The following is a 22887-nucleotide window of genomic DNA, read 5'->3' on the forward strand; positions in this document are numbered from 1 at the left end:
ATAATCCAGAATACTGTTGTGATTAAACTGTTACATTTCTGCTATACTGTGCTAATTTTTTTTTCCAAAAAAAGTTTGTAATATCAACCATTTCAACCCTCTTCTCTCTTTTATTCATGAAAATCTATAAACTCTTAAAAGATTCATCTACTATTTCTAGTTAACAATGCTTGGCTTCTATACTAGTAAAGGATCTCTCTCAAAGCAAAGATCAGACTCAGAGGTACTGCTGTTTGCTCCAAATATCAAAATAGCTTTAGGCAGCTTTCGGATTATGAACATTCCATTTAAAGTTCCACTGTTATTCTATTATTCTTGTCCATTAAAATAAAAAGAAGAGGAGTGTAGCAATTTTTGGGGAGAGGGAGTCGGGGGAGACATGCAGCAGCATCATTATAGCTCACTGCAATATTAAACTCCTGGGCTCAAGCGGTCCTCCTGAGATGAGTTCTCATTCTTGCTCAGGCTGTCTTGAACTCCTGAACTAAAGAAATCTTCCTGCTTCAGCCTCCCAGAGTGCTAGGATTCCATGTGTGCGCCACCATGCCTGGCCTTAATAAACTTAGTAACATAATTATAAATCTCATCTAAGACTCTACCAGGTATAAATGCTTTGTGACAAGTTTCAGTGTAGGGGTCTATAGAATTGTTTCAGACAGCTAAAGATGCTAAAACTGAATCATCTAAGAAGGATATACTCTTTTTTCAGTTAGTTTATGGTTTTTGTTTTTAAGGGACAGGGTCTTGTGTTGTCCAGACTGAACTCAAACTCCTGGGTTCAAGGGATCCTCTGGCCTCAGTCCCAAGTAGCTGGGAGTACAGGCACATGTCATCGCACCTGACTAGTACATGATTTTGATATGATGATATCCTTATTTGAAAATTTATTATTTCTAAGGAAAAGCATACTTTATTTTATTACAATTCGTAGATACTTTGTTTTTTATAAAATGAGGTTGGTGGCAACCTTGTGTCCAGCAAGTCTATCAGCACCATTTTTTCAAAAGCATGTGTTCACCCTGTGTTTGTGTCATATTGTGGTGATTCTCGCAATACTTCAACCTTTTCATTATTATTATATCCATTATGGCAATCTGTGATCAGTGATCTTCGATGTTACTACTACAATTGTTTTGAGGCGCCATGAACCATACCCATGTAAAATGGCTAACTTAATCAACAAACATTGTGTGACTTCTCACTGTTCACTGATCAGCCATTCCCCCCCATCACTCTCCCTCCCCTCCAGACTCCCTATTCCCTAAGATGCAACAATATTGAAATTTAGCCAATTAACAACCCTACAATGGACTCTAAGTGTTCAAGTGAAAGGAAGAGTCCCATGCCTCTCAATTTAAATCAAAAGCCAGAAACGACTGAGCTTAGTGAGAAAGGCATGTCAAAAGCTGAGACAGGCTAAAAGCTAGGCCTTTTGCACAAAACAATTGGCCAAATTGTAGTTGCAAAGGAAAAGTTTTTTTTTTTTTGAGACAGAGTCTCACTGTGTTGCCCAGGCTAGAATGCCATGGCGTCATCCTAGCTCACAGCAACCTCAAACTCCTGGGCTCAAGCGATCCTTCTGCCTCAGCCTCCTGAGTAGCTGGGACTACAGGCATGCGGCACCATGCCCGGCTAATTTTTTCTATATATTTTTAGTTGTCCAGATCATTTCTTTCTATTTTTAGTAGAGACGGGGTCTCGCTCTTGCTCAGGCTGGTTTTGAACTCCTGAGCTCAAACAATCCGCCTGCCTTGGCCTCCCAGAGCAAAGGAAAAGTTTTTGAAGGAAATTAAAAGTGCTGTACCAGTGAACACATGAATGATTAGAAAGCAAAACAGCATTACTACTGATATGGAGAATAAAGTTTGAGTGGTCTGGATAGAAGATCAAACCAGCCACAACATCCCCTTAAGCCAAAGCCTAATCCAGAGCAAGGCCCTAACTCTCTCTAATTCTATGAAGGCTGAGAGAGATAAGATAGATGCAGAAGAAAGTTGGAAACTAGCAGAAGTTGGCTGATGAAGTCTAAGGAAAGACGCCATCTCCATAGCATAAAACGTAAAGCCCCAAGTGCTGGTGTAGAAGCTGCAGCAAGTTATACAAAAGATCTAGCTAAGATAATTGATGAAGGTGGCTATACTAAACAACTGGTTTTCAATGTAGACCAAGCAGCCTTCTACTGGAAGAAGATGCCATCTAGGACTTTAATGGCTAGAGAGGAGATATCAATGCCTAGCTTCAAAAGACAGCCTGACTCCCTTGTTAGGGGCTAATGCAGTTGGTGACTTTAAGTTGAAGCTAATGCTTTTATCATTCCAAAAACCTGAATTATGACATATGTACTCTGCCTGTGCCCTATCAATGGAACAACAGGCCTGGATGATAGCTCATCTATTTACAGCGTAGCTTACTGAATATTTTAAGCCCCCTGTTGAGACCTCCTGCTTGGAAAAAGAAGCTTCCTTTCAAAATATTAGCACTGACAGACACTACACTTGGTCATCCAAGAGTTCTAAATGAGACATACAAGGAGATTAATGTTTTCATGCCTGATAACATATATTCTGCAGCCCATGAATCAGGGAGTAATTCTGACTTTCAAGTCTTCTTATTTAAAAAGTATTTTTTGTAACACTACAGCTGCCATAAATAGTGATTCCTCTGAAGGATCCGGGCGCAGTAAGTTAACAACCTTCTGGAAAAGATTTACCATGCTAGATGTTATTAAAAATATTTAGGATTCATGAGAGGAGGTCAAAATATCAACATTAACAGTAATTTAGAAGATACTGATTGCAACTCTCATGGATGACTTTGAGGGGTTCAAGACTTCAGTGGAAGAAGTCATTGCAGATGTGGAGATAATGGAAAGAAAACTAGAATCAGAAGTGGACCTTGAAGATGTGACTGAATTCCTGCAATCTCATGATAAAACTTTAACAGATGAGAAGTTGCTTCTTACAGATGAGCAATGAAACTGGTTTCTTGAGATGTAATCTACCCTTGGTGAAGATGCTGTGAACACTGTTGAAAGGATAACAAAGGATTTAAAATATTACATAAACTCAGTTGATAAAGCAGCAGCAGTGGTTGAGAGGTTTGACTCCAATGTTGACAGAAGTTCTACTGTGGGTAAACTGCCATCAAGCAACATCACATACTACAGAGAAATCTTTCGCAAAAGAAAGAGCCAATCGACGTGGCAAACTTCACTGTTGTTTTAAGTAATTGTCACAGCCCCTCCAACATTAAGCAACCACCACCTTGTCACTCAGCAACCATCATGGAAGCAAGATTTACAGCAAAAATTATAAGTCACTGAAGGCTCAGATGATTGTTAGCATATTTTAACAATTAAGTGTTTTTTAATTAAGGTATGTACTTTTTTTTAGACACATTGCTACTGTACACTTAACAGACTGTAGTATAGTGTAAACAATTGTTATATACACTGGGAAACCAAAAAAATTGTGTGACTCACTTTATTGCAATTTGCTTTATTGTGGTGGTCTGGAACTAAACTCACAATATCTTTAAGGTCTGCCTATAACGTATTTTCTTCCAACAAGTGAGTCTCACACTAAATGTCAGCCATACATAGGCAAAGGTAAGAAGACTGCTTTTAAGCCAGGTCATTCACTTATCAAATGACTAGAGAATCCTAACTAATACTCTGCTAGGTGCTGAAGCTAGAGTGGTTAGCAATATCGGACACAGTTCTTATCTTTCTGATACTTAAAGAACAAGAATAATCTGCTTGATAAAAATCATGTATATAATGATTTCTACCTATTTCAAATAATGCTCTTTGGCTTTTTTTTTTTTTTTTTTTAAGAGACAGGATCTGGCTCTGTCACCCAAGACGTAGAACATTATATTCTGTCAGACTATTTCTGGAAACACTGCATTTCCCCATCATGGAGTGCAGTGGTACAATCATAGCTCATCACAACCTCAAACTCCTGGGGTCAAGCAATCCTCCTGCCTCACTGAGGCCTCTCCAGTAGCTGGGACTACAGGTACGCACCACCATGCCCAGCTAATTTTTTGTTTTATTTTTTGTAGAGATAGCATCTTGCTATGTTGCCCAGGCTAGTCTCGAACTCCTTGCCTCAAATACTCCCTCCTTTCTCATCCTCTCAAATTGCTGGGAATACAGGCGTGAGCCACCATACCCTGCCTACAATTCACTTTTTTTTTTTTTTTATTTCAGCATATTATGGGGGTACAGATGTTTAGGTTACGTATGCTGCCCTTGCCCCTCCCCTCCTCCACAAGTCCGAGTTTCAAATATGTCCATCCTTCGGGTGGTGCGCATTGCACTCTTTGTGTACGCATATACCCGTCCCCTCCTCCCTCCTCCCCCCGGCCCAACATCCAATAGATGTTATTCTTATATGTGCACTTATGTGTTGATCAGTTAATACCAATTTGATGGTGAGTACATGTGGTGCTTGTCTTTCCATTCTTGGGTACAATTCACTTTTAATTTCCAAAATAATCAGACTTATAACAAGACTTTTAAAATATATGCACATGTTCAAAAATTAAACAAGATTTATTTTTCAGTGAAAATAATGGTTGATTTCCCCCCCTAATTTTCTTTACTGAAACTTTCATGCATTTATTATCACTCCCATGCCACAATCAGTAAGAAAAACAGACAATGTAAGCAATTAAACATTACTTAAATGGCACTAATTAACTGTATTTACTTACTCTCCAGGGCCTCCACAATAGCAGTAACACTGCTGGACATTGGTTTTATGACCTGCATCCCATTCAAGGTCTGCCACACTATAGGGTAATGTCTGCTTCATGACTTGCAATGCTTTGGCATTTGGTCCTTTCTTAAGCGCACCACCCCTCTATAGTAGAGGGAAAAAAATTATTTAGAAGAGTGAAGGGTTAAATTTTAAACACAATTTTATACTTTAAAAATATCTCTAACGCTTCTGAAGAAATTTCCATTCCAAATTTCTACCATATCACAAACTGTCAAAATTAATAATAGCTATTCATTATGTGGTCTTCCTTCAAATTATTGCCCTAATTTCCATACACTATCAAAAAATAAGCATAAGAAGAGTTGCAAGTCACGTAAGAATCATTAGTCAAACAATAAACAGCACCTCTTTCTACCTAGCATTCATTGCTCATTTCATTGAAATAAACTTTCAATGTACACAATCATTATGTTGATAGTGCCTTACAAATTCCAATTAGGGCTTTAGCCCAAAACACGTAAAAAATACCTTTGTTGTTGTTGCAAAAACACACTGTCGACAGAGCCATTTTTCATCTGAATCAATCACACTGGAATCAATATGAGGTGTGTGACACAACTGATGATATCCTTAATATCAAAAAAAACATAAAGCAAATTCTGTTTTATTAATTAATACTGTATCACAATTTCAAGAAGGCATTTTAGTATCATCATGTCCTACATTAATATATTTATAACTGAGGAATAAACTTAGGATAATAGCTTCAAAATACCAATGTAAAATCTTCAACAGGGGCACTCAGTATGTAACAAAACATTTCCATAAGATTAAAAGAAATCAGTGTTTACCTTGGCCACATTTATCACATATAACCATTTCATTGGGAGCTTCTGAATACTCTTCTTGACATATTGTACAGACCATTTCCCCACTTCCAGTGGCTCCTAAAATATTTAAAACATACATTAAAAAGAGTCATAAAGAATCTCATATAACAAAATTACTTTTATACTCAGTGTGTAGCACATATGGACATTTGTTAAGTAGACCATAAAGCTTCACAAGACAAAGTACTATACACAAAATGCTCTCTCTCTGCTCCCTATCTGTGTTCTGCCCACCTTTATCTTAAGACTGCTGAAATGTTTACATTCATAATTTAATCTACTTTTTGGCAGAGGACACAATTTAAATTGCTCGGGTAGCTTCCTTTGTTACTCATTTCTAGTATTCCAACTCTCAAGGGAGGGAGCAGGAGATTTGGGGGGAGGGGAGGAGTACTGTAAACACTAGAGCTACTCTCCAGAATACACACCTACTCATGAACATGCATTCACTCACCCTACACCACTAATATCATGAGACTAAAGGAAGACATGGAAATTGCCCCTTTCTGTCTGGATTCAGAGCATTTCTTTTTATTTACTAATTTATGAAAGAGACTGAACACCAATTATTTAATCTCCAGCTTCTCAAATCTGGAAATACGGTGTCTAAAAATGTACCCTCACAAAATCCTATTGCAACAAAAGTTGGGGGTTCCACAAATATTAATTATATTTTTTACCTGAACAAATAAATCATTTCTTCCTTAAACATTTTATTCTAAAAAAAAATCATCACACAAAATTTAGAATTTTATCACTCTAACACAAGTGTCATTTCCAATGTTCTTGTGTTACCTATTTCAATACAATCAAAACCACAATGCACAAACTTTATTCACATACCAATAATAACACTCCTGTCCTCAAGCAATCCTTCCACCTCGGCCTCCCAAAGTGCTAGGATTACAGGCTTGAGCCACCATACCCAGTCGGATAACCTTTACTTGTGAGATCAAAGTATATCTTTTTTACCATCAAGTTTACAAAAACCTTCCTATATAGCTTAGTGGCTTTCTATAGTCTCCCTTATTTAAAATCCAATTGACTATGAAGTCTTGGCCATTTCATCTTAGAAATAACAAATTTTTTGTTATTATTAAAACTCAGCAAACATTTCTCATTTAGGTTTTCAATTTTTAATTATTTCTTATGAATAAACTGCTAGAAGTGAGTTTGTTGGACAGATTAAAGAGTATGAACATTTTTATGCATTTAATGCAAGTGCTAAGGTAATAACCAAAATAGAAACAAACACTGCCACCAGCAATGCAGGAGTGTTTATCATTTCACAGAAACCAAAATAGCATTAGGTGTTAAAATCGAAAATCCCTTTAAACTTATGTCTTAACATGATACATTAATGTATCTGCTGTAATATACATTTCTTTGACTACTAACATGATTATACACTTTTCCTTATTCATGCAAACTTTTAAAAAGAATCTTATTAAATAAAATTATTCTAATTTATTAACTTATTTTGATATATATCTATTATTAGTACGTTTCTTAAAGAGAAGAAAACTATTGAAGCTATTCCACCACTGAAATTGCCATAATGCAGTTTTCAGATTGATTTGTTCATTTCTACAGCAACTACAAGTTTCATGTGTGTTTCTTTCATGTGTGCTACAAAAAGTCAAATGACCAAGGAGCACTCCTTTGCAATTCTAGAGACAACATAAGGAACCAGTGAAGACATAACAACCACAGGCCACTAAACTAACATATTAGGTGGGGTACTTGTTGGACAAGACCCCTCACACAACAACTTTCTATCTCTATATACCATTGGTTGTCTTCTTTTCTGCCACTTTTAAAGGAAAGGAGAGGAGAAAAAGGGGACAAAAAAATAAAAATACCTACTGTATTAAACCCACAGGAACCTCCAAAAGACTAAAAAGCCCAAAGAAACAGACAGCTAATGGAAGAGGAACAAAAGGCATGTTGTATGTTTCAGTCCTACTACAGAGAGACCCATGTCTACATAATAATAAAAAAGGAAGAATTCTGAATACAGGGTAATAAGATCTCTTCAGTATTACTAATGTTTGAGACCTCCTATCTCTTTACATTTTATGAGTCATACTTTTCTTACTGACCCCTCAATTTCAGATTCAAAACATAATTTCAGTCCTTTAAACTGATAACTCCCAAGAATTGTAAAAAGTTTCTCTAGAAAAACATTTTATTGGAGTAACAGCTACTGAGTGCCCTACCTAAACCCTGAGAACTAACTATATAGATGGTAAGTAGAACATTCCTTTACCAAAATTTTTCTTATTCTTTGAGAAATATAAGGAGTAAAATCAAGAAATAGAAACTAGCAGTAACCTACCATAAAGTTGTACTTGGGATTTAAATATAAAACTCAATCACTAAATACTTTAGAAATGTGTCTACCCTTAAGGAGAAAATGTGTATCTCTCTTCTGTAAGAGGAGATATAAAACACAGGTCTTAGCACAGGCCTATGAACCCAGCAAAAGAAAACCAAAAGTGGGTCTTTAATGAGCAGCTAAAATACTCAGATTTTTAATCTTCATACTTTTTATAAATGAAGTAATTTGCATGAAAGAAATGCCTGGGAAAACACCTACATCTAGTAGATTCAAAGGGCATACAGCAATTATAGTTTGTAATAATGAAAATCATCACAAGAAACATACCTATAACCAAACCAAGGGGCACCTGTATTCATTTTTACTTACACCCAAATAGCCTCATTTTCCCATCTAAACATAAAAAACCATAATTAAATGATAATTTTAAACCATTTTTATTAATGAATATTTCTACTACTCTAAAATAGTTTGGTACATCCTAATTTCCCAAATCATCTGATAAATAGTATGTTTTCAATAAGTAATTGCTTTCTATATTGCTTTGTACAAACATAGGCAAGTAACAGTTAAACTGAATCCCAAAGGTCTACTCAGTGGCTAAAAATTTTTCTTCAAAGTTCTTAGAAGGGTTGTAACAACAGTTTATAAGTTTGAGTCAGTGATGTATCTGTCCTTTAATCTACCTCTACTCTAAGAGTATTCTTGTTCTTCTTATGTCTATTATATAGATTATAGCACCTTACAGACTGCGTTGATTTTCTTTCTTTTTTTTTTCAAGTTGGGGTAAGGCTATGTTGCCCAAGCTGGTCTGGAACTCCTGTCTTCAAATGATCCTCCCACCTTAGCCTCCTGAGTCACTGAGATTACAGGCATGAGACACCACACCCAGTTTATGTTGATGTTTTCAACCTCTCCTCAAAAGTAATAATGAATTATTTTAATACATTGTATTCAGGAGACAACATCAGAATGTGACAAGTTGAAGAAAATTAAATTTCTGTATAAATCATGTTTAGGAGAAATAGTAGCACCTGCCTGTTTGAATGTCCTTCCAGAGAACCCAGGATTTAGAACTGTCTTCAAATATGATGAAGCAGCTCTGTTTCAATATGTTTATCTGCAAGACAGAGAAATACTTAACAGTGATCTCTTAAAATTAAAAACATGAAGTTAAATTTAAGGTTATTAAAAGTTTACTAAAAAAGCAGGAAAAGATACATTAAGGTAACTTGCCTTTTTGATAGTTCCAAGATAAAACAAGCCATCTGACCATCTAGCTAGGACATCCTGACCCTCTTCAAATTTACATGCTGGCTTTTTGGCTTTTTGTCCATCCTGTAAAGACAGCTTGGTCAAGGATGTTGGGGTCTTTTGGTTTCGACGTAAAGGAGACCGCTTGTGGACCAGTGAATTACCTGCCCCTGTAGAGTCTCTGTTTCGGGAATAAAAGACCATATATAAGGTTTACTTGCAGAACTTACTTTACCAATGAGATATTTCATATGTTAGTAAAAATTTTCATTTGTTAAAAACTTTAAATTGAAGGAAAATATGAAAAGTAGCTCAAATCACAAATACTCTCCAAACAAATTTAAAAAGAAATGATAGTAATTCTCAATATTCATTCACTGCCTACCCTAAGTGAGGCCAGGATTCAGCAAACACTCTAAGATAACATATTCAGGACAGTTATCACCAAAATAACAGCTTTAAGTTGAGGTGGACAGGCCATGGTCATAAGCAAAGAATGCCTTGAATCTCATGACTAACTTTAGATAAAAATAAAAGTGAATTAAATTATAATCTCTTAATTATGCCACATGTAGTTAAGACACACCAATCAGTGACTTTGGTGGGTAGTTGGGTATATTCACACTCACTGGGAGGGTAGTTATGACCCTCTCCCTACAGGGAATCATTACTAAATTGAGTCTTTTTATTGCTGGGAGTGTATCACAGTCAATAAAATATGCAGACTGAGAGTTAAAAAAAAAATTGAAAATCACCAATTTCATAAAACTGCATTCAAATGGAAAGCGTATTATGACAGCGTTTACTTTTTTTAAAGGAAAAATTCCAACATTATATACTACAAAATTACATTTTAACTTAGGTAGTAGTCATCCCATAAATAGCACAGCATACCAGCAAATCAACTGTTTGGTTTCACTTTTCCAATCACTAACTGAACATACAATGACATGTAAAACTAGATAGACAATAATTCTAAAATAGCATAAAAGTTTAGTAAAAATAAAGCAAGCAAAAAGTAAAAAAAAAAAAAAAAGTTTCAATACCTAAGAATTAGGAATACTAATTTCAATACCTAAAAATATAGAAATTCTGGGAAATCCTACAGCTACAACATGGATGAACCCAAAAGACACTCCACTAAAAGTGAAACAAGCCAGACAGAAAGGATAATTATTGTATATTTCCACTTATATGAGTACCTAGAGTACTCACCTTCATAGAGACAGAAAACAGAATAGTGGTAGCCAAAGGCTAGGAGGAAGGAGGAGTGGGGTGTTAGTGATTAATGAGTCTAAGTTTCAGTTTGAAAAAAATACATTTTAAAGATATCCAAAAACATTAATCTACACATCTAAGAAGCTTAACAAACTCCACGTATTAAAGATTAAATGCAAAGAGATCTATACCCAGCCACATCATAGCAAAAATGCTGAAAAACAAAGAGAAAATCTTGAGCAACAAGAGAAATAGAACTCAAAATGTACAAGGAAACCACAACAAGATTACCAATTAACTTCTTATCAAAAACAATGAAGGCCAGAAGGCAATGAGATGATATATTCAAAGTGCTGAAGGGGGCGGTGGAGGGGACCTGTTCACCTGTCAAGCAAGAATCTTACATCCAGCAAAACTGTCTTTCAGGAACGAAAGCAAAGGCCAGCCGCAGTGGATCACGCCTATAGTCCTAACACATGCCCAGGTAGGAGGATCACTTGAGGTCAAGACCCTGTCTCTACCAAAAGTAGAAAAAATTAGCCTGGCATGGTGGCACATGGCTGTAGTCCCAGCTACTAGGGAAGCTGAGGCAGAAGGACTGCTTGAGCCCAGGAGTTTGAGGTTGCAGTGAGCTATGACCATGCCACTGCACTCTACTTGGGGCGACAGAGTGAGACTCTGTCTGGGGCAGCGGGAGGTGAAATAGATACTCCCAGATAAACAAAAATGAATTTTTTATTAGCAGGACCACCTTACAAGAAATACTAAAAGAAGTTCTTGTGGTTGAAAGCAAGTAAACCCAGAAGGAAATTCAAATCCATATGCCGAAAAAAACACCACCAATGAAGGCAACTAAGTAATTATAAAAGACAGTATAAACTGCATATGTCCTCTAAAGCAAGCATACAAAACAATGTGCATAATTGTATTGATAAACCTGTAACATATAGAAATGTAATATATTTGACAATAACAGCATAAAGGAGATGAGTGGGAGCAAACTTGTTTTAAAGAAATGACACAAAATGTTAACTTGAACCTACAGGAACAAATGAAGAAAATCAAATAACGGTAGTAAATAAGGTAAATAAAACTGAAGTCTGTCACTTCCAGAAAATATCTGCCATATACACAAGTCAATCACTCTTTCAAGTAAAAATGATGTTCCATGAAAAAGCTGCTAGTTCAGCTAGCACCTCAAACAATGGCACAAATGCTTTAGGTACACTTCATCACACATGACTCTAAAAAGCTAAACCCAAGATCAAGATTTAATTATCAATTTTTACTGTTTCAGCAAGAATGTTAAATGAAATAAGATTTGGGGTATGTGCATATGCATGTATTTTATGTTTTCTGTTGTGATTACACAACAATGAAGAATACTAGTACTGTTTCAAGTCACGGCCTTGATTTCATGCTAAGGCACAAAGCAGTTTTACCTAACATGGTTTTGCACCATCTGTACGAATCTCAACACAATGGAAAAGGCAAAAAACATCTCAGTATTATTATAAAAGTAGTTTCAACCTTTCAGACCCCCTGAAAAGGTTCGTGGATCACATTTTGAGAACCACTGTTCTAAAGGAATATATATTGCCATATATTACTGCCATATAGCTCATTGTGAGGAAAAGGTACTTTAGTACCATAATTAGAGGGGTTAAAAAGTTTAAACATTTGACAGGATGAGTGCTAGAGAGCAGAAGTAAACTGAAGGATGAATCACAATGAATTCTATTAGCAGGGATGCTCAAGGCCAGGCTGAGAACCTTCTTTCTCCAGACACTGAAACAATTTAATGCCTTAAATCACAGTATGAAAATGACTCTATTAGCAAGCAAGTTTTTTAAAAGTTCAGAGTTCACCTGAGGAATTTTGCATCTTTACGTTAAAGAAACTAATCAAAGCCTGAACAAATGATTATGGGCGAGAAATGACTTCAATAGAATGCCAACAGAGGACTAGGACCTAGAACGTTCCAATTCTACAGTGCAAAATGTATAAAAATCAAAATTGCAAAGATTCCCAGACAGTCTCATATGCTCTGCTATTGCTTCAACAAATTTTCTCCTTTATCATGATGGCAAAGTCTGTCTTACTCTCCGCTGTACTATTCCCATTGCATAGCACAACCTTAGATGATAAGATAGCAAACTTTTTTTGACTTTTCCATCTCCTAGTTAGTGTTTTTGCCCTGCTTCTAGTATCTCTGGCGTGCTGTGTATCAATGAGACCTAACCTAATAATAGTTACCCTTGATTCCTTATGACCCCCTCCTATCACCTCCTTATTTTTTCCTCCCATTCACAAACCTCTGAGGAAAAGTTACTGAGATTATTATGTGCCTGAAACTACATTAAACATTCAACATAATCATTTACAAACCATTTTTTGAGCCCCTATTATGAGCCACTTACTATGCCAGGTGCTAGATATACAGAAGTAATGCCATGGAGTAATGCCTCATTTTTGCAGATGAGGATTTTACAGATCCCCTTTTACAAGCAAGAAGTATAACTGCGAGACAGATTAAGTAACTTGACAAAGGTTACAGAATTACAAACCAAAGCTAGAATAATCTATTGGTATCTTCCTATTTGTATTCAACTATGCTTAAAAACATATAAAAGCGATGCAGGGATGGGGGGACCAGACTGAACAAGAGCAAGACCTGGTCTACTAAAAACAGAAAAACTAGCCAGGCGTGGTGGTGCACACCTGTAGTCCCAGCTACTCAGGAGACTGAGGCAGGAGGATCACTTGAGCCCAGGAGTTCGACATTGCAGAGAGCTATGATGATGCCACTGCATGCTACCCAGGGCAACGGAACAACATTCTATCTCAAAAAAAAAAAAAAAGGATGGGGGGAACAACTAAAATTCTCTTGATTCTTTGTGCTCCCACCACTTCCTCCTATTTCTTTCCTACCATTCACAGCCAAACCTCTGGGGAGAAAAGTTATATATACTGTCTCCACTCCTACAGTCCTCCCCATTTAGTCTTCTGCCCACTGCAATGCCTCCCCACCCCCCCACTGCCACCAAAAACAGCATGTGTCTGTCTTACTCTTATTCACAGCTATATCCACAATGCTTTGCACAGGACATGGTACACAAAAGGCAGAAACGTTATGTGGGATTTATAAAGTTTAAGTCAAGAAAAATCTGTTAGTGAGTTAAATTTTTTTCTAATAATGACTGTTAGCACAAATAATCTGTTTTGCTCTAAGTAAACAATAGACTATCATTCACATTTAAGGCAAATATATACCAACCTTTTACCCACATAAACATGAAGAATATAAATCATATATAAAACTGCATTAATAAACAAAAACATTTATAAAAGCATTGTCTTCTTTCAAAATTTCTCTGCCCAAAGAAACCTCATAGAAAACATAGCAAGAGGCTGGGCATGATATCTCATGCCTGTAATCCTAGCACTTTGGGAGATCACTCGAGAAAACCACTTGAGGCAAAAACTTCAAGGCCAGTCTGAGCAAGAGACCCCATCTCTACAAGAAAACAGAAAAATTAACAGGGCATGGTGGTGTGCACCGGTAGTTCCAGCTACTTGAGAGGCTGAGGCAGGAGGATCACTTGAGCTTGGGAGCTTGAGGTTGCAGCAAGCTATGATAACATCACTGCACTCTAGCCTAGGCAACAAAGTGAGACCCTGTCAAAGAAAAAGAAAAAGAAAAAGAAAAAGAAAAAGAAAAAGAAAAAGAAAAAGAGCAAGAAAAGAGCAAGAAAAGGGTAAACGATCCATAATACCACAACTCAAACACAACTAGAACACACATCTTTGTACACTTTCCCCCCGAAGGCTTCCCCCACCATGTAGTTTTCTCCTCATTATCATCACTGATCACTTCCCTCTTTTGTAGAATATGAACTTTAGAAGCCAAATTAATTTTTCTAATTTTAAAATTATTTCTTTTCTGATTACAAAGGTAAACATGCTGATGGCAAAATAAATAACATAGAAACATACAGTTAAAAGTGAAAATTCCCCGTGCTATCTCCACCAACAGAAGAAAACTGTTCATCTGATTTTTCTTATATATACACTAAATATATAGATATAACTTATATAAATGTTTTTAGCAAAATGTAGAGTATTCTATATACTGTTCTACAACTTTTCTCATATAAAAATACATCTTGGACAATGTAACTTCCATCCAATAAGTATAAAACAAAAGCATACATGACAATCTTTTCATTAGCTGCTAAGCTTTCCAACCATTACCCAATCGAGGAACACATGTTTTCAATGTTTTACTGCCATAAGCAATAATATAAAGCTCATTCTTTTACATTCCCAACTATCGTATAGGATAAAATCATAAAGATAATTACTGTATCAGACTGTGTACATTTTTCCTCCTTATAACAGAAAATTTACAAACATATATGAAAGAAGACAAAACAAGCACAATGAGCCATCAAGTACCTACCACCCAGTTTTAATTATCATCTCATGGCCAATACTGTTTCATTTATACATCCATTTCCCCTCATCCTCATATTATGTATTTTTTAATGTCATAGATATTATCAAATTATTCTCCCAAGAGGTACGAATTAACACTCTCACTGACACTATTAGAGTAGTACTTGATGGCCCACACCTTCACCAACAGGGAGTATTATCATTCTTTTGCTATTTGATGACAACACATATACACACACACTCCATTTCTACCTATATTTCTATTATTATTAATGAAGCGGTATTTTTTTTTTTTTTTTTTTTTTTTGAGACAGAGTCTCACTGTATTGCCCGGGCTAGAGTGCCCTGGCGTCAGTCTAGCTCACAGCAACCTCAAACTCCTGGGCTCAAGCGATCCTTCCTGCCTCAGCCTCCCGAGTAGCTGGGACTACAGGCATGTGCCACCATGCCCGGCTAGTTTTTTCTATATATTTTTAGTTGTCCTATTAATTTCTTTCTAATTTTTAGTAGAGACGGGGTCTCGCTCTTGCTCAGGCTGGTTTCGAACTCCTGAGCTCAAACAATCCGCCCGCCTTGGCCTCCCAGAGAGCTAGGGAAGCGGCATTTTTTTTCATAGGTTTGCTGACAATTTGTATGACTTCTGGAAACTGCAGTGGATGTTCTTTGCCCATTTTTTTAACTGAAATGCTAATCTTTTTCATAATAAAATTTTTAAGAGCATCTTATATAAGTAATAACCCTTGTTTACATGTTGCAAACATTTTTCTCAGTTCACACACTGTAAAGTGCCATGATAAACAGGTTTTTTTTTTTATTGGGGAATCAGTCCTCCTTTTTGGGTGCTCAGTTGACTCTGTTCAGTAGCTACAAAGCTGTATCCCTCATCTCACCTTATCTTAGATTCAGGCTGTCTCTGTTTAAGAATCTAGGGGCTCGGATGGACACACTTGAAACTCGGAGTTGGGGGGAGACTGGGGGGCAAGGGCAACATACATAACCTAAACATCTGTACCCCCATAATATGCTGAAATAAAAAAAAAAAAAGAATCTAGGGGCTGAGGGGAGGGGGGAGTAAAAAGTTAGTGTTTAATGGATACAGAGTTTCAGAAGATGAAGGAGTTATAGAGATGGATGTTGGTAGTAATTACACAATATTATGAATGTATTTAATACCACTAAAATGGTACTCAAAATGGTTAAAATAGGCCAGGCTCCATGGCTCACACCTGTAATCCTAACGCTTTGGGAGGCTGAGGCAGGAGGACTGCTTGAGGCCAAGAGTTCAAGGTCAGCCCAAGCAAACAGGGAGACCCTGTCTCTACAAAAAATTAGAAAAAATTTAGCCAGGCGCAATGGCACACGCCTATAGTCCCAGCTACTCAGGAGGCTGAGGCAGGAGGATCGCTTGAGCCTGGGAGTTTGAGGTTGCAGTGAGCTATAATCACATCACTGCACTCTAGCCCAGGCAACAGAGACCCAAAAAATAAAAAAAGAAAGATGATAAATGTTACGTTATATGTATTTTACCACAATAAAACAATGGAAGGAGGTGAATCACTGACACTGCACCACCGCTAAACATCTTGAAAGAGATTGCCTGGACAAGAGACGTTTCCTCCCTTGAGTCCAAGTGGACATCAAGGACTCAAGCCAGTACCTTCTTTCTTGGTTTACTACCCCCACAATAAATAAAACCGTGACTAAAGAACTTGAAAATTTGGATGTATAATTCAAGAAAGAGTATGGCTTAGGGAAGAGAGGAATTAATTCTTCCTGACTCATTCCTCAATTTATTCCTCCAACTAACTAAAGGACTATCTGAATTATTAGTTGTAAGACCCTGGACAGTCTAATCTGTCTAACATAACCTCTCAAGACTACTGTGAGGCTAATATTTAAAAACATAGGTTAAGGACCTGCCATAATATAATTTCTCAACAAATGGCGAAAGAAACATCAAGAAATCTAACTCATTTTCAGGTTAATTATGTTTCCTTCAATAAATATTCAATGAACGCCTGTGCTAGGCCCTAGGGATACAAAGGTAAATAAGACAGTCAAGGTCCCCTACCCTAAGGGCCCAACATTCTGGTAGGAAAAACTCAACTAGACTTTCCTTCTTCAAGGCTCCTTTCCCTATTCAAGCCCACCCATCAAGTTCAAGTTAGACACTCTCTTAGTATGCCAGAGTTCCTCCATCATTACACTTCTCACACTGTGCCTACTTACTTGTCTTTATCCACTCTCCACTCCCTAAATAGTCTGTACTCTGAGAGAGGAAAATAATTATTCCATCCTACTTACCATTATTTCCCCAGTACCTAGCACAGTGCCCAAAAAGGAGTAGGAATACAATAAGTAATCAGTAAATTACCAGCAGTAACTGGTAATTTAATTAAAGGCAATTTCTAAGAGCAAATGCCACTACCCCAACAGAGGACTCACCTTCCCAGAGGAACTTTCATCCCACTACCGTGCTGCTGAGATTTTTCCCTCCTCTTCTCTGGTTACCCCAAACAGCCTTGACAGATGCACCACAACCATGTCTGGTAGCCCTGCCACTACTCTTCAGCCCATGGAGTACTACTTAGCAGCTAAGGGAGAAAAGGAAGGAAAACCAAGTCCCACTTCACAGTGTACCTCCCACTGGAGCACCCTCCTCCCCCTGACTCATCAATCCACAAAACTATATGATTTTGCAATAACAGGGGGAAAAAAGAGCACTGCTAAAAGAAAAGGGAAGAAAAAAAACCTATTCTGCTGTTATCCTATCCCAAGAGTCACAGGTTTCATCTCTTAAGGAACACAAAGCTGCTATCTTTCCCATGCTCCTTCCCACAATTTCTTCCCTTCCCTGGGAGAAGTAGCAAATGCGTTGGTTAATCACATGTGAAGGATATAATGTAACCTAACAAAAGTGCCAATTTTGGTGGAAGCTTTCACATAGATATGGTCAAATTCATTAGGCCAAGCAGGGCCAAAGTAAGGCCCAGGTACAAGGGAAGCAGCAGGCAATCTACTTAAACACTAAAGCTATGGGGAAGGAATTCTTTATCTCTTGAGACAGGTACAGTAAAATCAAGCCTGAGACTGGTTGCCTCCATTCTGGTTGAGGATTCCTTGAAAGTAAAACTTCAAAGGGAACCAGGGTTGAACCTAGTGGACAAAAAGCATAAAGAAGCAGATTTAAGGCTGGCTCTACTCTATATACACACGCAGTGGAGTTTTTTTAAATCACACAGTACAAAAAAATTTAAAATGTAAAGCAAAAGTTCCTCAATCCATCCCTTCCCATATCTCAGCCCTGCTCTCACAGGTGGGTGTTTTGTTTTTTTTTTTTAAACTCTTTCAGCTATTTCTTCTGGGAGACACCTCCATATTTCCTAATAACGTGCTTATAATTCTCTTTGAAAATTGATCAGTTTCAGATCTGACCTCTAACCAAAGAAGTTGGTAATTCACATCTTACACCAACTCCCACTTCTTACCTCCCATCCTCTACAAATCTTACGGGCCTGTTTTCATTAAATCAGTAAGTTTTACCTACCGTAAAATGTGTAAATATTAGTCACTGCAAAGACAAGCAGTATATCCTTATTAAATACTTTCCTATTCATTTTTAAAAATTTTTCCCAGAATTGCTTAATATATCCCTTTATTGCCTCCTCTTTCAAATTGTCAAAGATAATTTCAAACCTTTCTTTTTCCCACAGGTACCTGTTGCTTCTAGAGCTCTCCGCATTCCTGCACCAATCTAGAATGACCCTCTAGGCCTTGTCCTTATCATCTTGGAAGTTCCCCTTATCACTCTGCTTTCTAGATCATATATTTTTTTGTTGGAGCAGTGGCTTGCAATAAAGAGATGTATACATTTAAACTTTCTGTATCTAAAAATATCTCAATCCTACCCTCACAACTGACTGCCAGTTTCCTGGATATAGAATTTAATGTTGAAAATAATTTCCCCTCAGAAGTTTGATGGTATTCCTCTACTACACTCAGCACTGGTGATGAAAAATCTGATGCCACTCTGATTTTTACTCCTTTATAGGTTGCCATTTTCCCCACCTCAGGAAGTTTTTAGGATCTTCCTTTATCCTTGATGTCTTGAAACTCCACAAGGATATGTCTAGACATGAGGTCTTCTTTCAATCATACTGTTCAGCCTTCAAAAAACCCTTTCCATTATCTTTTTTTTTTTTTTTTGAGACAGAGTCTCACTGTGTTGCCCGGGCTAGAGTTCCGTGGCATCAGCCTAGCTCATAGCAACCTCAAACTCCTGGGCTCAAGCAATCCTTCTGCCTCAGCTTCCCGAGTAGCTGGGACTACAGGCATGTGCCACCATGCCCGGCTAATTTTTTCTATATATTTTTAGTTGTCCGATTAATTTCTTTCTATTTTTTTTTTAGTAGAGACGGGGTCTCACTCTTGCTCAGGCTGGTCTCGAACTCCTGAGCTCAAACAATCCACCCGCCTCCGCCTCCCAGAGTGCTAGGATTACAGGCGTGAGCCACGACACCCGGCCATTATCTATTTCTTTATACATTTTTTTTCTGCTTATCTTAGGCTCTCATTTCATGCAGCAGGCTTTCCTCAACTACTTAGTAGTCCTTAGTTGTCCACTTAAGATTGATGCTATATAATAAAAATGTGCATGGGATCTCTTTCTATGTGATAAAGGACTTACAGAAGTAGTAAGCAGTGCCTTAGGGGGATCGGGTGGAGAAGCAACCACTTAGGCTAAAAAAACCTCTGAATGCCAAAACAGGAAGTCTTTCTTCAGGAACCTACGATGTAAAAACCTCCTCCACATTCTTTACCTGAAAGGCTAAACAACTGGGTATAGGTAGGTAGTGTCTATCTGTTTAAGATATAAACAAATATCTCACTCTTACCACCTGTAGATGTTATCCTCTCATCCCTCACCTTGCTGGGACCCTTGGTCAGGGTTGCTACTAGTGGTTCAGAATCAGCAGATACCCTAGTCCACAGCTGGGCAACACTGAGAAAAAATGCATTTATTAGAGCATAAGGTTAAATTTTGAAACCATGACAGTAGATAGTAAATATCAGAAACGCTGCAAATAAACTACATTACGAATTATACATCAACTGACTTAGAATCTCAATTCCCATTTATAATGATTTATATGCAAAAATGTAGCCTCATTATAAACAACCAATGTATTTTATCTCCCTAGCTGACGGCTTATATTTGAAAACTAGCATCTCACAATGTACTTTTTAATTAACCAGAACATTTTAACCAACCAAAACAGTCCCTTCCCCAAGCTATCTCATAGTAAGAGCCCAATGGAAGTTAAGGAAAAAATGGTGATTTTATTTAACTGTATGGCTGTGGTTATTCACTGTATGGCTGTGGTTATTCAACAAATATTTGTAGAATGCCTATGTGCCAGGTACTATGCTGGGTGTTAAGAAAAAACACTTATGGAAAGATACAGCACATACCACCAAGGAATTACAGCCTGAGTAAGGAAACACATGCATAACAAAAAACTATATGTAATGTAATTCCTATGATGAATAGACACAAGAATAATAGCTAATCTAACCAGAAGTAAGAGGTAGGGTCAGACAAAATTTCATTAAGACTCAGCTTTAACTCGAGACTTAAAGGATGAGTAGTAGTTTCAGAGCTTAACTTTAGAGAGGGCTTCATAAGCCTAGGGAACATATGGAAAGGTAGGAGGAAAGGTACAAAGTCAGGAGACAACACACACTTTTCTAAGAACAAAATTCATTTATAGCTACAGCTCAAATTATAACAAAGAGAAAATGACAAACACTGGACAAATAAAAAAGCCCAAGCTACAAAAGTGCCATTAAAGTAGGGTCCTTGCCTCTCTGTCTTATTTACTGTTATAAATGCCCTATACCTAGCACATAAGAGGTTCTCAATACTGGCTGAATGAATAAACAAATAAATGTTATACAAAAGAGAAAAGATGCAAACCCTAATAAATCTGTAATAGTCTATGAAGACAAACCTGAATTAGGGCCATGAAGAAGCTGGAACAGAAAAAAAAAAATTCCCTGGGTAGCAGGGCTTTGAGTAACTTATTTTATTTACTTTACGTTTTCCAGGTTTTTAAAAATAATCATGGCATTACTCTTATAACATGAAATAATTAAAAACTAGAATGGATAGGTATTAAGAATTGACTTTATGTGGTACTGAGAACAAAGGAGAAATTTGCCATAATTCCCAGGTTTTTAACTTGGAAAATTGGGAAGATGGTATGGGGGAAATTTAGCAAAATTAAATCATCAATATTTCATCCAAGAAAGGACATCTTCTAGACAAAATATTCATAAAACTGACCATATACCAATCCTCAAAGCAAGTTTCAACAAATTTCAAGCTATAAAATCACACGGTGTATGTTCTATGACTACAATGCTATAAGAGTCGAAATCAATAAAAAGATAACAAAAGTCTGAAAATCAAGACATAGGCTTCAAAATAATCCATGGGCCAAAGAAGAAATCATGATGGAAATTAGCAAGGATTCTGAACTGAATAACAAAAACCACACATTAAAAATTGTGGGATGCAGCTAAAGCAGAACCTAGAGACAGAAGTCTCAAAATACATGTATTAGAAAAGAAAAAAAAAACTTGAAAGTTAATGAATTAAGTATGCATCTCATGTTGAAAGGGAAAAAAAGGAAAATAAGCCCAAAAAAAGAAGAAAAATAAAAACAGTAATTAACATAAGGAAAAAAACACAACAGATAGAGAGCGAATAGCACCAAAAGCTGGTCTTTGGAAAAGACTAATAAAACTGGCAAATATTGGGGGAAGATTATTCAGGAAGTCTCGGAAGCAGCAGGATATAAAGATCCACAGCTCAGAAAGAAAATCAGGTTTGGAAGTAAAGATCTAGAAGTCATGAAAATACTGATGATATGATGATTTGGAGCCCTGGATAGAAATGAGAGGAGAAATGGGATGAGGGGGACTTTACTCTATTAAGACAGCAGAGTAGAGATTTCTTTATTCCTTTTCACCCCAAAACAAGGAGAAAAGAAAAAATTAAACACATTCTATCTTCAATCATACTTGAGTACATGTGAAACCCCAAATCACTATATATGAACACAGAAAGCAGCTGGAAGAATAATAAGCACTTGTAAAATGAGGATGAAGATTGAACTTCAGTGCCCAGCAGGAGGAACAGTGAGCAATGAGAAGCAAATCCATTTGTCTACAGAACTCCAAAAGACTAAAGAATTGGTACACTAGACTCAAAAGGCAGAAGTCAGGTAAGGGAACTAAGTATGGAGTAATACATAGAAGTCTGTATCAAAGGACACTTGGGGCCGAGAGCAGTGACTCACACCTACAATTCTAGCAGTTTGGGAGTCTGAGCTGGAGACTCACTTTAGGCCAGGAGTTCAAAGCCAGCCTGAACAACATAATGAGACATTATCTCTACCAAAAAAAAAAAAATTTAATTAATGAAAAAAAAAAAATTAGCCTGGCATGGTAGTGCAAGCCTGCAGTCCCAGCTGCTCGGGAGGCTGGGGCAAGAGGACAGCTTGAGTCCAGGAGTTGGGATTGCAGTGAGCTATGATGAGGCCATAGCGCTCAAGCCTGGGCAACAGAGCGAGATGCTGTCTCAAAAAAAAAAATTTAAATACATAAACAAATAAACATATTCAAGCCAGTAAATGAAAAAGAAATGAATAATTTTTTTTACATCACCATTTTTGTAACACTTGATGAATAAAAAGATCTATGCATTGAACATTAGTGGCTGCTAACAGCATAGCAAGAGAAACAACCAAACATTATATGCTTCTTGATTGGAGAACATACCACACATGTGTAAAATACTCTTGCCCTACCCCGCCCCCCAAAAAAAGAAAACACAAATCCTATAAGCCCCTAGATCTAGACACCAATTTATAGGAAATGCAGAGAAATATGCTGAACTGCACAATGGAGATGCAATCAGCAAAAAAGAAAGTAA

At 37.1% G+C, this 22887-nt stretch overlaps 1 protein-coding gene across 4 annotated transcripts in view; it reads right to left on the minus strand.

Moving 5' to 3' along the window:
- MTF2 (metal response element binding transcription factor 2) overlaps positions 1-22887 on the minus strand; it is an 89653-nt gene that overhangs the window by 49274 nt on the left and 17492 nt on the right. For 2 of the 4 annotated variants that reach the window (XM_012661164.1, XM_012661163.1), the window contains exons 2-6: positions 9195-9393; positions 8997-9078; positions 5579-5674; positions 5256-5356; positions 4720-4868 (exon numbers count right to left, since the gene is read on the minus strand). In XM_012661164.1, coding sequence (XP_012516618.1) covers positions 4720-4868; positions 5256-5356; positions 5579-5674; positions 8997-9078; positions 9195-9393 — 627 coding nt within the window. The remainder of the gene's footprint in view (positions 1-4719; positions 4869-5255; positions 5357-5578; positions 5675-8996; positions 9079-9194; positions 9394-22887) is intronic. The other 2 variants (XM_012661165.1, XM_012661166.1) reach the window with 2 other exon arrangements.

The sequence above is a fragment of the Propithecus coquereli genome, unplaced genomic scaffold (genome assembly GCF_000956105.1).
Source record: "Propithecus coquereli isolate 6110/MARCELLA unplaced genomic scaffold, Pcoq_1.0 Scaffold7, whole genome shotgun sequence".
Lineage (NCBI taxonomy): Eukaryota > Metazoa > Chordata > Mammalia > Primates > Indriidae > Propithecus > Propithecus coquereli.